Genomic DNA, 15,614 nt, shown 5'->3' with positions numbered 1-15,614 from the left:
CGCAGCCAAGGGTATTGCTTTCGCAATCTTCCAGGCTTAACCAAGCTAAGCCTTCAGCCATTTTTTTTATGGATCGCTTAATTTTGCGAATGTAACGTTTTTGTTGTGGCTTCGGTGGCACACGATCTGACAAGAAGGTTGCATCATTTAAAATATTGTGGATACATCTTTTTTTTTTCTTTTTTGCCTCCAGGCCTCGAAGAGCACAAAGATCACCATTATTAATTAATTAAGGGGAAATGAGACATCCGCCCAAGGGTAGCCATTGCGACAAAGGAAGCCCATACGGGCTCCTTGAACGAAAAGCCTCGCACTTGAAGTAAAATTCGTCCTGGTCCGGGACTCGAATACGGGACCACCGCCTTTCAGGGGCAGCCGCTCTACCACGTTAGCTAACCAGGCGGCTAGCAGATAGCAGGGCGAAGTCGAATTTGCCAACCACTCGAAGCAAAAGGCAGGAGTTTGACCTAATAGTTCTGCGGAAACCCGCAAGGTGTAGAGAAGTAATTAATTAAGGGGAAATGAGACATATATTGAAAATATATATGTACACTTTAGAGGAAAGGGAAAGCGAGGAGCAGGCAGGCAACTGCCACGGGAAGGGGCACAACGCCTGCCTACTCTTCAAAAAGGAGGAGAGAGAAAACATTAACGTGCACCTAAATCTAAGTACACGGGTGCTTTCGCATTTTGCCCCCATCGAAATGCGGCAGCCGTGGCCAGGGGAGAGAAACATAATTGGAAGATAGGAAGAAGGGGAGGAAAGAAAGAACAAGATGACAAGCGTAAGTCAAGGAGAAACAAGTCACGCCGCCATACTACAGGATTTAGAAAAGAAGACAATCAGATTGAGATGACAAACACTGCACATTCAGCCGCTGTTCGAAGATCGCGTTCTCCGCAAACACTCCGCCCGCCTTAACGGAACGAAAAGATTGTGTGCTCACGTCGAACGAATCAGCGAAGTCGCGGACCAGAAACAATGACGACGTGCCGGAAGCTGCGCTTAAACGAATCTCGTCGCCTGCCACATAAAATAAGAGCTCGCATATCGTGCTACGCTAGTTTAAACACATCGCGAGGCCTCTCTGATTTAATTTTATTTTTCTTTCAACGCCGATTCTTATGCAGCCGCGTGGAATAGACGCCCATTTGTTGTTGCGAGCTTCGACAAAGATGTGTACGGTGTCCCTCCCACACGTACTCAGTGCCTACTCTCTCCCTTTCTTCCTCTTTCTATTCCCCTTTACCCCACCCCCAGTGTAGGGTAGCAAACCGGATGCTGTTCTGGTTGACCTCCCTGCCTTTCCTACCCTTGCTTTCTCTCTCTCGCTCGACAAAGATAATGGGGTGGGGGGCGGGGGAGCTTAGGCTCAGGATATATTTTGCCCTTTCCGAATAACATATCCGTAGTTTGCCTCGATGAATCGTTACAACGTTACGGAACTTACGGGATGTGTTCAGGCCTTCTGGTATACCGCTGTAGAGAGCCATAGTAGAATAGACAGATTATCGTCGTCATTTCTATATATCAATGTCTATGCCCCTTTTACTGGACACTGATGGCAAATAAGTTCAGCGGAAGTTCACAAGATGGAGGAAAGTTCGGGAAATGGAAAATTATCTTCCACCCGATTTCAGCAGAAAGAAAAAAATATGCACGAGTTTTTCAGAAAGGAAGATATAATGAACACTCGAAGAAAGATTTGTCCTGGTCCGGGGAGTCATACCCGGGACCAGCGCCTTTCCGGGGCGGTCGCTATATATACCAACATACTTAACAAGAAGGCTAGCAGATCGTAGGGCGAATGTGAATTAACCGAACACTCGAAGTACAGGGGCACCGAACACTGGAACTTCAAGTTGTCGATTTATTCGCAACCCCCCCCCCCCCTGCACTGCAATCTGGTAGCCTCCTGGTTAGCTCAATTGGTAAAAGGACCGCACCGGAAAGATGTTTGTGTCATGTTCAATCCCCGGACCAGGACAGGTTGTTTCGAGTAGTTAGTTTTCTTCTGAGAAACGCGTGTGATTTTCCCTGTAGCGTCGAGCTTCAATCGGGTGGATGTGACAGTTGTCTCTTTCATGACACTGATATCAAGGTTCATAGGCAAAGGGCCGCAAAAACGCTTGACTGAAGCCTCGCAAGCTGTCCGACGTTGGGGATGTTACGTGGAAGGCCAGCTCTCGTTACGCAAAACATTACGATATTGTGCTCTGAAGCCGCTAGCTGTGCGCAATAATTACTGATTTTCTTTCGAGGACACCGTATGGGTTTCCTTTGTAGCAATTGCTACGAACGGGTGGATGTCTGATTTTCCCTTTATTCATTACTTCTCTCCACTTTGCGGGTTTCCGCAGAACTACTACGTCAAACTCTTGCCTTTGCTTCGTGTTGTCGACAAATTCGACTTCGCCCTGCCATCTGCTAGCCGCCTGGTTAGCTCAGGTGGTAAAACGGCTGCCCCGGAAAGGCGGTGGTCCCGGGTTCGAGTCCCGGACCAGGACGAATTTTTCTTCAACTATGTGGCTTTTCTTTCGATTAACCCGTATGGGTTTCCTTTGTAGCAATTGCTACGAACGGGTGGATGTCTGATTTTCCCTTTATTCATTTTCTCTCCACCTTGCGGGTTTCCGCAGAACTACTACGTTAATTACTGACGCGCAAACAGTGCAATAGATGTTTTTTTTTTTTTTTACCCTCTTGAACCTTCCAACGCGAAGCAGAAGTCACGCTTCTTGCATTCCTCTGCTCATGTTCCCCTTCTCGCTCTCACAGTCAAGCTTGAGCATATATGTCTATTTTACAACATGTCTTTATACAGAGCCATCTAAGAAAGACAGACGAGACGAGACGGGGCGGTGACAGACCTCAGCTCTATAACTTCTACAACGGTGCACCGTTTTACCAACGGATAGAGCACGGCCAATCCTCCGCTAACTTAGATAAGTTATGATTATTTTTCCTTCGCTTCGTCTTTATGAACGCACACGGGTATGTCGAGTGACAAGAGCACCACACTCAGTCTCTCAAAAACGCGCGCGTAAAACAAGCAAAAAAACGTGCCCGTCGTTAGCGCGCTATGCAAATATACGCCGAGAAAAAGGCAAAGAGGAAAAAGACAAAGAAAAAAGGGGATTGTGTTTGACGTTCATTACGTGTGCACAATCCGGCGTCGAGACGCGGCGGTGCCCCTGCTGCCGGAATCTTGAATATTCCGGTCTTTCTTGCAGACCCATTTCATATCTCCTTCTCTTGCGCAATTTCTTTTTTTCATTGTCTCTCGGCCCGTACGACCATCAACTTCAGACCGGCGACGATATTTTGGGAACCGACGCGACGAGATTTTCAGCGAGACAGGGGAATACATGCATCGCGAAAACGAGGACCATGGGTGCGAGAAGCACCCTTGAAGATAGTAGAAGAAAAAGACGTTTTTAAGATAACGTTATTCGGATCTTCTCCTTCCGGCGTCTCCTTAGGGAGCCGGTTTCCAGCATATAAGGCGGAGAAAAGCGCATCTCTGGAGACGCACGTTTCGATGGCAGCGAATGGAACTGTTCCTTGTTCTGAAACTTGAAGTGAAATCGAAGCGTAAGTCCTTCAACATAGATTCTTACTTGTGTACGTGTGTTTGAAGCGTCTTGTGCCAGGGTAAACAGATATTGAAACCCTCGACTCGTGTATATCCACTCGTCTGATAGCGTTTGCGAAAATTCTCGTTGCAAGCGTAAATCCCCATTGCCTCTCACTAACATTCGTGCTACAGCTGTACGACATCTAGTGACAAGACGTCCGGGACATATGCACGGGTAGATAGATGCAGGGGACATGCTTCAACGGTAAACACGTTTTTATAGCACAGATACAGCTCACAGGAAACGAAAGGTTGATCCACATCATGGAATATCTGTTGATCAGAAGCTTCACGGAAATTACGGCATCGATATTAGAGTACAGCTAAATCTCTGTTGGCCATGCCAGCCCACGCTAGATGAACGGCATGTTTGTCCATTCATTTGTTGGTGTTTGTTTTCCAGTAAGTGGCACCTTTATCTACTACGCATTTGACCAGCTTTAAGAAGAAAAATTATGAGCCATTCCACTCTGTGAAGGTTGATGACCAGCGAGCTGTTTAGCACACGACACAGAGGTGACATAAAATTTTGAACAAAGGCACGAACACATTTATTGCCCTGATCGGTGGTCATCGTGACGATGGGTATCGACACACATATTCGTATCACCTGTGTTAGTAACTTCGTCCGTCACGTGAGACAATGATTGGCTTATACTCCCTTGAGCAATGGTTCATATTACAGTAAATAAAAACAATTTTAACGCCATTACGACGGCAGAAGACAAACGAAATTCTACGCTGGAATGATGAGCGGAAACGGAGCCAGCTCTGGAAGACGACGATGCTCGACCCATTGCTGATGATGACAGTTGAAGATGATGACGATAGTTCTCTCTTTCCGTTGAATGGCTCATATTCGCTTGAACAATGAGCGGCAACGGAGCCAGCTGTGGAAGACGACGATGCTCCAACCATTGCTGACGATGACAGTTGAAGATGATGACGATAGTTCTCTCTTTCCGTTGAATGGCTCATACTCGCTTGAACAATGAGCGGCAACGGAGCCAGCTGTGGAAGACGACGATGCTCCAACCATTGCTGACGATGACAGTTGAAGATGATGACGATAGTTCTCTCTCTCCATTGAATGGCTCATACTCGCTTGAATAATGAGCGGCAACGGAGCCAGCTGTGGAAGACGACGATGCTCCAACCATTGCTGATGATGGCAGTTGAAGATGATGACGATAGTTCTCTCTTTCCACTGAATGGCTCATACTCGCTTGAACAATGAGCGGCAACGGAGCCAGCTGTGGAAGACGACGATGCTCCAACCATTGCTGACGATGGCAGTTGAAGATGATGACGATAGTTCTCTCTTTCCATTGAATGGCTCATACTCGCTTGAACAATGAGCGGCAACGGAGCCAGCTGTGGAAGACGACGATGCTCCAACCATTGCTGACGATGACAGTTGAAGATGATGACGATAGTTCTCTCTTTCCATTGAATGGCTCATACTCGCTTGAACAATGAGCGGCAACGGAGCCAGCTGTTGAAGACGACGATGCTCCAACCATTGCTGAGGATGGCAGTTGAAGATGATGACGATAGTTCTCTCTTTCCATTGAATGGCTCATACTTGCTTGAACAATGACCGGCAACGGAGTCAGCTGTGGAAGGAGACGACGAACGCGTGAGCAGGGGCAAGAGCGCGTTCGCGCGGTTGCACCAAGGGTCGGCAACGAACCAGTAGCTAGTTCGCACATTGTACGCGGACAGCGGGAATGCCCTGGCCATATAGAGCTTCGATGTAGCAAACAAAACTAAATAAATAAATAAACAATAAACGCCCGTGCTTCATAGATTGCATCTGACCATTCTTACGGCGTAAGCATTCTTTGGCGAGCACCCCCAGCCCCGTCACGCGAGAAGTGTGGTGCATTGTATATGAACAAAAATACGTAATTGGCAAAGACATAAGGCATGGCGTTATAATAGCGCAAATACAGTTGATTGCTAGCTTCATAAGCGATAAGGAACAATTAAATACCCATAGAGAAACACAGGGCTCCCTGGACGATGCATGGAGAAGCTTATTCTAGGTGTGGGTCAACTGAAATTGGGGATGGGTTAACTTGAAATCTCGGGATGGGTCAACTTGAAATTTGGGCGTGGGCCAATCTGTAATTTGGGCATAGGCCAACTAAAGGTTGGAGATGGGCCAACACAAATTTGGGGACGGGCAACTTGAAATTTGGGAGCGGGCCAACTGAAATTTCGGAGTATCCTTACGCATAGTTAGGCAACTCCAGTGAAGCTGTTGGCGTTTCCTGTGGCTCTATCAAAAACTTCAGCGAACAAAGCTTATTTGATCAATTTCTTACTCTCATCACAATGTAAGGAGACGTAAGTTCAAAAGGGCAGCGTTTCCTGCGGCGACGTATGGGTAAATGCGAGGAAGATGCGACAGCATCACGCCGCACCCTCATGAGGTCCCGGAACCGTGGTTTAAACCGGATTCGCCACATTGCAAGTTGTTCAGAAGCTGTCGACACACGTGTTGCCTGTTCAGGAGCAAAGTGCAAGTGACGGAGGCCCCGACTTATGTACATACACTTAGACACTCCTACTACCAACATTATAAAAAAAAGAAAAAAGGCTTCTGTCAGACTTCCTATCAAACGAATCGGTAGAACATGGGGAGGCATCGTTCCTAAGATGGTCGCACGCAAGATTTTTACTACATATGGTTTGCGGCAAATCTCCCGAATTAGAACATTAAAAACCACCGCGGAGCCCGTTGTCCCGAAACAATCAGTTAGTGGGACACTCGAAGTCGCCACTAGGTCGACCAGGCGAATGCGCGCATACCGCGCAACGAGACAATAGAACCTGCTCCAAATTCAGCCACCCAATAAAATTCAGCGTTAGACCGCTCCACCATGAATCTTTCATCAGGCGCTCAACTGCTCTATTTGCCCCTAACCGAGCGCGACTAATGCAGTTGCACTAGAAACGATCGTAATGAAAAAGCGCTCGCGTACCGTGAACTGGGTGCACGTTTATGAACCCAAGGTGCCCAGAAGGGATTCGCAGCGTGTCTTGACGGCGTCCTTCATAACGGACTGTGCAGTTTGGGGACGCTAAATTATACTTTTCGAATGTAGCGCCTCACTCACCGAATGAGTAGTATACGCTGTGCCACTTGTGGTAAGGAAACGGACAGGAATGACTTACACGGGTGACAGGAGAGGCGGTACCAGAAGCGGAAGCAGGCCCGAAACCTGAGTGGCCGGTAAGGGGGCGACACCAATTTCGCCGGGATTCCCAGGTCCTGAAGTGATAGCCGATGACCCAGGCTCTCCAGCGCCATGTAGTGACCGGAAGGCGAAAATTCAGAGGCTCCTGCGCCACGGAAAGGCAACAAGGATTATCGTACACGCAGATGGCATTTGTTTTAGCTGCCAGTTAAGCAGGAGGCACGGTACGATGATTCAGCATGCGATGCGTCGTTCATTCATTGCTCTTGTGCTTTGCACGACACAAACCAACGGGACGAGAGGAACAATGATAAGGAAGGAAAACGCACACACGAGAAAACGCAAAGTGCCCACTAGTGCGCTTTGCTTCCTGGTTTGTCTTTCTTTCGTCCCATTGGCTTCTGCCGTACAGAGGCGCGAAAACTGAATCCCGCCAACTAGTTCACATTCATCGGGCTTTTATAAACGAAATTTGTCCTTCGAGAGTACGAAATTGGGCCAGCCGGTTTTTGAGCACCATGGCGATAGGACAAGACAGAAAGACGCAACTGTCTCGTGTAGTTTATTTCTTACAAACCGGACCCTTTTTAGAGCGCAGCTCTTAAGCGCCCGTTCCTACGACAAGCGTTGGCCTCGTACTTTGTAATCGAGTGAACGAGCGCAACAAATGACGAGGGCTGCATCCACGCACGCGTCCTGTTTTAAAGCGAAAGCTTTAGTGGCCGCAAACTTGCGATTTCACCGCGGCGGTGCTCCGAGGAGGCACATCACGTCACAACGCGCGCGTCGCCGCAGATATTTCTCTCTGTCTCGCTGTCTAGTCACTACTGCACATGCGCCACTAGTAGCACCGAGCCACAGGTGTTCCGCCGCTGCGCAGCGCCGCGCCTTCCCCCGGTGCCATTTGTTATGACGTCACACCGCGTTCCTCGTCGTTACGCTCGCCTCCGCCAGCTGCGTCACATGCCTGATAACATGTAGGAGGATTGAAAAGGAGAGCTCGCGTGCGCCGCAACCACAGTTGAGACGGCAGTATGGACGGCGACAATTCCGATAAGCAGGAGGAGGCATGGAATCGACGTCGGAACGAGATGAAGAGGCAACGAATCGCCCGGGAAACAGACGAACAGCGCCGAACGACTGGCTAAACGCCGCAACATCGACAGCCAGACTAACCTGGACTTGCAATCGAGATTAACCAAGGCTGACCACGCTCTGCCTTAGATTTTGGCTACGTACATTCTGGCATAGCCGAGCTAAGCCACTGCCAACTTTTCTATGCGCTACGCTCGAACGCAAGCCAGCGAGCGAGCAAAGCCTCACCGGCAGAACTGGTGACGTTGGCGACGGGCTCCATGTCATCGTCTTCGCTGTCGTGCTGCCGTGAGAACTGGACTCCGCTGCTCAAGTCGGACGACCAGCCGCACTGGTCCAGGGCCTCGAAGTCGCACGATGGGTCAGGGTCCGCGATGGCCGCTGCACACCGGGAGACAGAAAAACGAGCGACAGTGTCGTCTTGCTACAGGCAGAACAGGTGCACGGCATATAGTATAGTATAGTATAGTATAGTATAGTATAGTATAGTATAGTATAGTATAGTATAGTATTGTATATAGTATAGTACACCCGCGGACAACATTCAGTGCCAGTGAAGGAGAAGCTACAGGGGCGAGGCGCACATGCGACAGCACTCGTCAAAATGTTCCCGTAGGGTCATTCGTTTATAAGGTGGGGAATATAAAACACCCACACTTCACTTACTACAACGCCTATATTAAAATCACACAGACTACGTAGATACCACTCAATGTTAAATTAGACATTGTCTTTTTTTCGCATTCCTCTGCCACGTTTTGGCAAATGCGGAAGTGCTGTAATGATCTGCCGGACTCCTTGGCACCGTATTTACAGCGCAGTATGAATGCTCATCAAGCATGAACATTATTGGCCGTCCGTGAACTTGCTTCTCAATTTGTATTAACCTTCTGGATTTCCATTAACATTGCGGGTTCTCATGTTGCAGCGTGTTGCATTTGCTTTACTTTGCTTCCCCTTCGTGTTATTGTTTTACGCTTCTAAGCGTCGGTCAGTAACTTTCGAAACGACGACTTACCGCCGTTGGGAGTCGCACCCATGCCTTCCGCATCACGAGTGCAATGCACTTCATGAACGCACGTGTATTAGGGCGCGTGCTTTAGGTCTGAATCTGTGAGTGGGGTGAATCGATAGCACGTCTACTTGCGGGTATTAGGCAGCGCTACGCGTAGCCATGCGGTGGCTGTGGCGTTTCCTGTTGGCCGCAGGTGCCGCGTAGTGCGTTAACTTGGCAGCAGGGCAACAAACCCTCGTGTGCCATACCTGGAGGCATCGAGGCTGCCAGAGTCAAGATCAAAGTTATGCAATGAACGAGAAGAGGGATCGAGAGCACTCTGAATTCCGTTTCTTTTTTTATTATTGACATAAAAATAAACAGAAGTAGTTGTCGCCATCTGCTGGCGACGCCTGTTCTTTCTTGCTTGGCTAACAAAATTTTCAAAATGGGTGATTCTCGCATTAGGTGAAACCGAAAGAAAACATTCTTCTATGTAATTGCACTAAGAGCAATGTCTCTGTCGAAAAATTCTCGTTGTAACAAAGTCAGCGAACGTATGGGACGCATAAATTTCGCGTGGAAGAATGCGACAGACACACTATGAAGCAGAGTCAACATTTATCGCAAATGTCAGCGTCTTCCCCTACTTTAGCTAACATACTGTGCCATTCTGGACGTGGCCAATTACCACGATGTTCGCACCTTGAGCCAATCAGAAAAGACGTAGCCGTCGCGCGAACCAGTGCGCCTAGGGCGCCTACAGTATTCTTTCATAGATACAGGCCTTAACCAGACTGTCGTGGTTCACTTGTCAACGGGTGCCTCATCCAAATGAATGAAGACCTGGGTGACTAAGGTGGGTGAATGGGTGAATGACCTGGGTGAATGAAGAACGGGTGACTAGAAATTCTGATTGTGCGCGCAATAATATGCTGGGTCGCAAAGTTGAAGGAAGTTCGCCCGTTCGCTTATCCTGATAGCTAGTTAAAAACAAGAACGATACTAGGCTAAGCAAACTGATCACACTGAAGCGTAGTGCCTAAGGGTTGAAGGAGTTTCGCAATCCCGGTGCGGAATCGAGCATACTATACTGAGCTGTCCGAAAGCTCACGTAGCGGCATAAGCACCTCTAGCACTTTGAAGAAACCCCTTTCTTTTAAGTTTTCGTTGGACTTTGCAAATAAACCGTTAGTTTCAGTGAAAAGTTGGCATCGGTATTCTTGTTGCAGCTTTCACAAACTAAGCCCGTCAACGTGCCCTAACGTGAGTTGAATCTAATTTCCTCGCAGAAAGACCACTTGAAATTCAGTAGACATACTGTAGGCTTCAGCGATGTTTCATATCAAATAATTTAATTTTACAGCAAAGAGCGAGAGAAAAGGATATATGATAGACAGGGGGGTTAAAAAGGACTGGGCCCGGTTGGCAACCCTGAAATGGGGAAGGGAAAAGGGGGATGAAAGATTAGGAGAAGCGAAAGTCCGCTGTGGATATCGTTGACCTAGTAACAGTTTTCTGCACTATATCACAGACGGTCACTCATCTCGTAGCTTTCAAAATTCACAGCAGCGTTTTTGTGGCCTTTTCCAAGATCTTGTTCAAGGTGAATGGTTTCCTATCCAACTGGCTTGGAGTTGTGCAGAGGTCATGTATTTCATTTTCAAAAGGTGGGTAGTAGTACAGTGGGTGTTCTACAGCCTCGTCGAGACCCCAGGCATTGCACTCGGCGCTATCGGCCATTCCAATCAAACACGTATGTGCACTAGTGAATGCAACGCCCAGGCGTAAGCGGCACAACATTGGTTCTTAACTTTGTGGAAGACGAAGTAACAGTCCCAGTTGCATGGGTGAGTCGAGAGAACGCAATCGATGCTGGGTGAATTCATGTGCCGCTTCTATGTCATACGGTACGCTAGCTTGCTTAAATGCTGCTTGCTTAAATCCTGCTTGCTTAAATACTGTTTGCTTAAATGCTGCTTGCTTCAAAGCGTCCTAATTATTTATCGTAGACCAGAAATGTCGCATACAAGCATGTCAGCGCGCAAAAGTGTCTCGCCGGTGATTTTCGCACAAAATTACGCATCGGAGATTATCTCAACGTCGTTTTGGTAGATATCAAGGGCGTTAAAAGGATGTCGTTGCTGGGGACATGAGACCCCGTAGGGTGCGCCATACAAGGGACAGCTGCTTGCGGGGGTCCAGTGACTCGCAATATCATTTCCATATTGGATCTTCTAGGTTATCAATTCGTTACTGTATCGTCCTTTGCGTGCGCCGAGCTACTATGAGGTCGAGAATTGACTTCGTGCGCCTGTGTCTCCTTTCAGCTCACCGACGTAGTGCACGAAGCCTTTCAAATTCAATATCATACTCTGTACACTTCGATGAATGTGTAAAGCAACGCGTACAATCTTGCGTTGCGTCTGAAATTATGCCTTCTAACCAGCATGCGATATGTTTCTTGCATGTGTCTTCTACGAGATCTTCAAAGACGGACCAGTCGATTTGGCGAGAGGCAACCCGTAATGTGGCCTCTAGTCCATCAATTCTCACATCGGTCGGAGTATAATCACTTCCATGGGTTTCAATATCAATGAATCACTGCACTCCCAAGTCAGGCAACGTGACACCAATGTCAAGTCTAGGTAGCTGCTGTACGTTGTTCCTCACAGAGGTGTCGGGCTTCCATCATTTAGCTTCTAGCCTGATGCAAAGGATATGAGTGCATGACCCGCCCCTTGAATTCATCCTGGAGCTTCCCCACATCTGTTGGTCAGCGTTGAAGTCCCCTGCTATTATTCCAGGAACGGGAGTCACAGCCATAATATCTTTTAAGCTTTTGCAATCAAAGTGACTTGTTGAAAGAAGGCAGGCGCTAATAAGTTAGAAGACGGTCTCTTCTCTTTCACACTAACACACACGTATTGGGCATCGTCGTGTGGTGGTATGGGCTGGGTGAAATACGTAAGGTACTTGAGAATGTAAACCAGAACGTTACTACTTCGGGCACACGTGATTGAAACGAAAGGTTCTTTTTATGACAATGTTATGGTAGCCCATAAGTTCGGTTCACATACGATCAGTATAGGAAAGCGGCTTTCAAACATGAACTGCCGGAAATATAAAATACGTGACCTCAGGCTTCTCAAATTCCATGGCGATATGAGGGTACTTCTGGCATCATCCCAGAACGATTGCTGTTGTTGTCAACGAGCCATTGTTCTGCTGTACAGGTTCTCAACCACTGGACATTTGAAGGCTTGCGAGAATTGGATTGGTGACATGAGCACTTGCAACGCACTTGCAACGCACTTACAGCTGTTGCTGTCTGTAGCTTGTCCGGAAGAAGCAAGGGACACTTCATATGTTCCTGATAAATTAACGGACCGAGATAAACAAACTGTCGTACTCAGCCGAGAGCTGAGCATGACAACAATTTGTTGATCTTGGTCCGAAGTAGAAGTCTAATCTCGCTCAGCAGGTGCATTAGCCTCGGGAGTTCTTGCCAAGCGCCAGTTGCGGTACAACTGTTAGAAGCTCCTTTGTCGTTAGAGCCGACTACGTTTGGCCTGGGCGGCAGAGGAGGTGATGATGTTGGACGTGGCTCGCGTAGTGCAGAGGCTTTGGAGGTTCTTGAACGACTTCGGCGACGTGATCGTTATCGTTTACTAGATGCGATCGCTTCTCGGTGAGACGAATGGTCACTAACCATTTTCTTCAATATTGCCATTTTCTTTCAAATCGAATGGCAGTCCTTCTAGGATGCATCGTGAGGCCCACTGCAATTTGTGCACTTCAGCACACTGGCCTTGGAAGTGGCCCACCATTAAATGTGATGGGAGGGATTCGTCCTTAAACATAATCTTTATACACCGTGACATGGCACGACGAAATGCGTTCGCAATGACAATGTTTTCTCTAGCTGGCTTGATTCGTCAGCGGCAATGGCAGCAGAATATGAGGGCGGACTCCCATCCCATCGAATTCCTTGACACTGCGCAACGCATCCACGTCTCCTACGTCAATCGCTAGGGCGTTCTTACGCGTGTTCGCTCTAACATATTTGATTTTATTCGAAATCGGCGCCTCCAGATGTACAGACACGGCTTGCCTGTAGAGGGGCCTCATTTTGTCAGTGGCGAGAACTGGCGCGAAAAGGATGGCATGTGCTTCGGTATTCCGCGAGGACTTCATGGTGGACACATTAGAATTCGATGATGTGTTGAGAAACCGTCTTTTTGTTTCACGGCTCCGCACCAGCTCGAAGGTGTCGTCACAAGATTTTTCACCGATTACATAGTATAGTGCGTGGTGCCGTTGCTGTCAGGGTCGCGCCGTTGTGCTTCCCGGAGGCAGCCGCCGCGGGCACTTCCGAGTCTGGCGGATGCGCATGAGACTTCGTTTCCTTCGCAACTAAGCAGGAAACAACAATTCGCTGGTAAAGAGAGAGAGAGAGAGAGAGAGAGAGAGAGAGAGATAGATAGATAGATAGATAGATAGATAGATAGATAGATAGATAGATAGATAGATAGATAGATAGACAGATAGACAGATAGACAGATAGACAGATAGATAGATAGATAGATAGATAGATAGATAGATAGATAGATAGATAGATAGATAGATAGATAGATAGATAGATAGATAGATAGATAGATAGATAGATAGATAGATAGATAGATAGAAACGAAGAGGAATTCGTAGGGAGGTTAACCAAGGATGTGCCCGGTTGGCTAGCCTACAGGTGAAGTCTAAGAATTTCACAAATAGAGTACAACTGGAAGGCTCGGCGTTCTGCCTGAAAGTCACTTAACGCAAGCTGCTTATGCTGTCCATCATTTCGCGTGTTAATTTTTTTATAGCAACAGCGGCGCTTCTGAGATGCGTTTGGATCGTACAGGACTTTGCTCAATGCTTGCGTACATTGCTTGAAAAAGGTTTCTAAACAATTGCACGGGGTGTGCATGGAGATCGCAGTAGGTTTTTTTTTTAGATTCCCGAAATACACTTCAAAAGATTAAATCAAATTGTGTGGTAACTTTCATAAACTGCACATCCGGTTATGATGTATGCTGTATTGGGGGGACTATGGATTAATTTCGACCAGTAAGAGCACCCAAACATGCACCCAAAGCAAGGCACCCGAGGGTGTTTGCCCTGCCCCCTCATTAAGAATGCTGCCGCTGCTGCTGGGATTCGGACCCGCGACCTTCGTGCTCAGCAGTCGAACGCCCATTTCTAAATATACTGGCACCATCCACTATTGCTATACACAGCCGGTACAGCCAAAGCTTCGCACGGTCTGAGCATATCGAAGCTAGCGCTAACCATGCCTTCTCCTGCTGCGAGGCTACATCACTGTACCGATCACGCCTAAATGTGGCGTGTACGACAGCTCATTCCAACCGTATTGGGATGGCCGATAGTTTGGCGTATGACTCCTGTGGGTGCGAGGAAATCTTCGAGTACCCGTTGTGTATACCTGCCCTCAGTTCGTCTCTCTCTCTCGCACTCTCTCTCTCGAGACAACTGTAAAGAGGCTGAACACATGGCCATCTTCGAGTCAAAATACTGGAACGATGGTCACATCCATTGCTGGTGGAAAGAAAGCTATTAGAAAACTAGTGCAGTCATTGAAATGCACTGCCTTGATTACCATTTATAATCATTCCGTGCATTCACCCACGTGCACTCAGTGCTCACAATCTTCTTTTTCTCTTCTTATTCCTCCTTTCTCTTCCCGCCTGTGTAGGGTAGCAAACCGGACACTCATCTGGTTAACGTCCTTGCCTTTTCTTGGTTTCTCTTTCTATCTACTATTTCAATCGGTCGCCATCGAGTTTAACGCTTCCCAAGTAACGACGTATACGGTTTCCGAACTGGCCGCTCTTCGCGCTGCTGTCGAATACAATGAAAAAGAACCGCCTAGCAAATGGGCAATATTTCGTGATCCTAAAGTAGCCCTCCAAAGCTTGCGAGGCTTACGACGTGGTAATTACGAACAGCTGGTGTCTCAAATCAACAAAACTTGCCATTGCGCTTCTGAACGAAGACATGATATAATCTTTCAGTGGCTGCGGGACATTGTGGCATCGTTGATAATCACCTCGCCGATGACGCTACCCGACGTGCCCAGGATGGATCACCGACACTCCTTATACCCTTATCGAGAGTAGAGAGAGAGTAGACGCTGCAAGAGAGCTTCGCAGTCTCGTTCGCACTATCAAGTTCTGTTAGTGGCATACACCACAGAACTCTATACAGCCTTGACCCATCATTGAAACTGAAATTACCAGCAAACCTTTCACGACCTGACGGAACACTGTTGTGCCGGCTGTGGGTAGGAGTAGCATTCACTAACTCCTACAGCTATCGTATTGGAATGGCGGACTCACCTATGTGCGCTAAGTACAAGTGTGAAGAGACCATCAGTCATCTGTGACACATTTCTCGCTTTGATAACCAGCGTCAGACTCTCCAGTGTGCCTTGAATAGACTAGACGATAGGCCCGTCACAGGAGCCAAGATCTTGGGAGCCTGGCCTCACAGTTCATTAGCCCAGAAAGCAATTCGAGCGCTTCTTCACTACCTGAAGGCAACAGACTTGAGTGCCCGAATATAGACATCCTGCACCTAACCTAATGCATGTGCAAGTTCGATATAGACTCATGTTTTATT

At 47.8% G+C, this 15,614-nt stretch overlaps 1 protein-coding gene across 3 annotated transcripts in view; it reads right to left on the bottom strand.

Moving 5' to 3' along the window:
* Positions 1–15,614, bottom strand: part of LOC139049752 (mucin-2-like) — a 167,414-nt gene that overhangs the window by 96,839 nt on the left and 54,961 nt on the right. For all 3 annotated transcript variants that reach the window (XM_070525550.1, XM_070525549.1, XM_070525551.1), the window contains exons 5-6: positions 8,168–8,320; positions 6,822–6,989 (exon numbers count right to left, since the gene is read on the bottom strand). In XM_070525550.1, coding sequence (XP_070381651.1) covers positions 6,822–6,989; positions 8,168–8,320 — 321 coding nt within the window. The remainder of the gene's footprint in view (positions 1–6,821; positions 6,990–8,167; positions 8,321–15,614) is intronic.

Source organism: Dermacentor albipictus, chromosome 9 (genome assembly GCF_038994185.2).
Source record: "Dermacentor albipictus isolate Rhodes 1998 colony chromosome 9, USDA_Dalb.pri_finalv2, whole genome shotgun sequence".
Taxonomy (NCBI): Eukaryota; Metazoa; Arthropoda; class Arachnida; order Ixodida; family Ixodidae; genus Dermacentor; species Dermacentor albipictus.
Note: the sequence above shows the minus strand (reverse complement) of the source record. Positions and strands in the feature narration are given on the sequence as shown.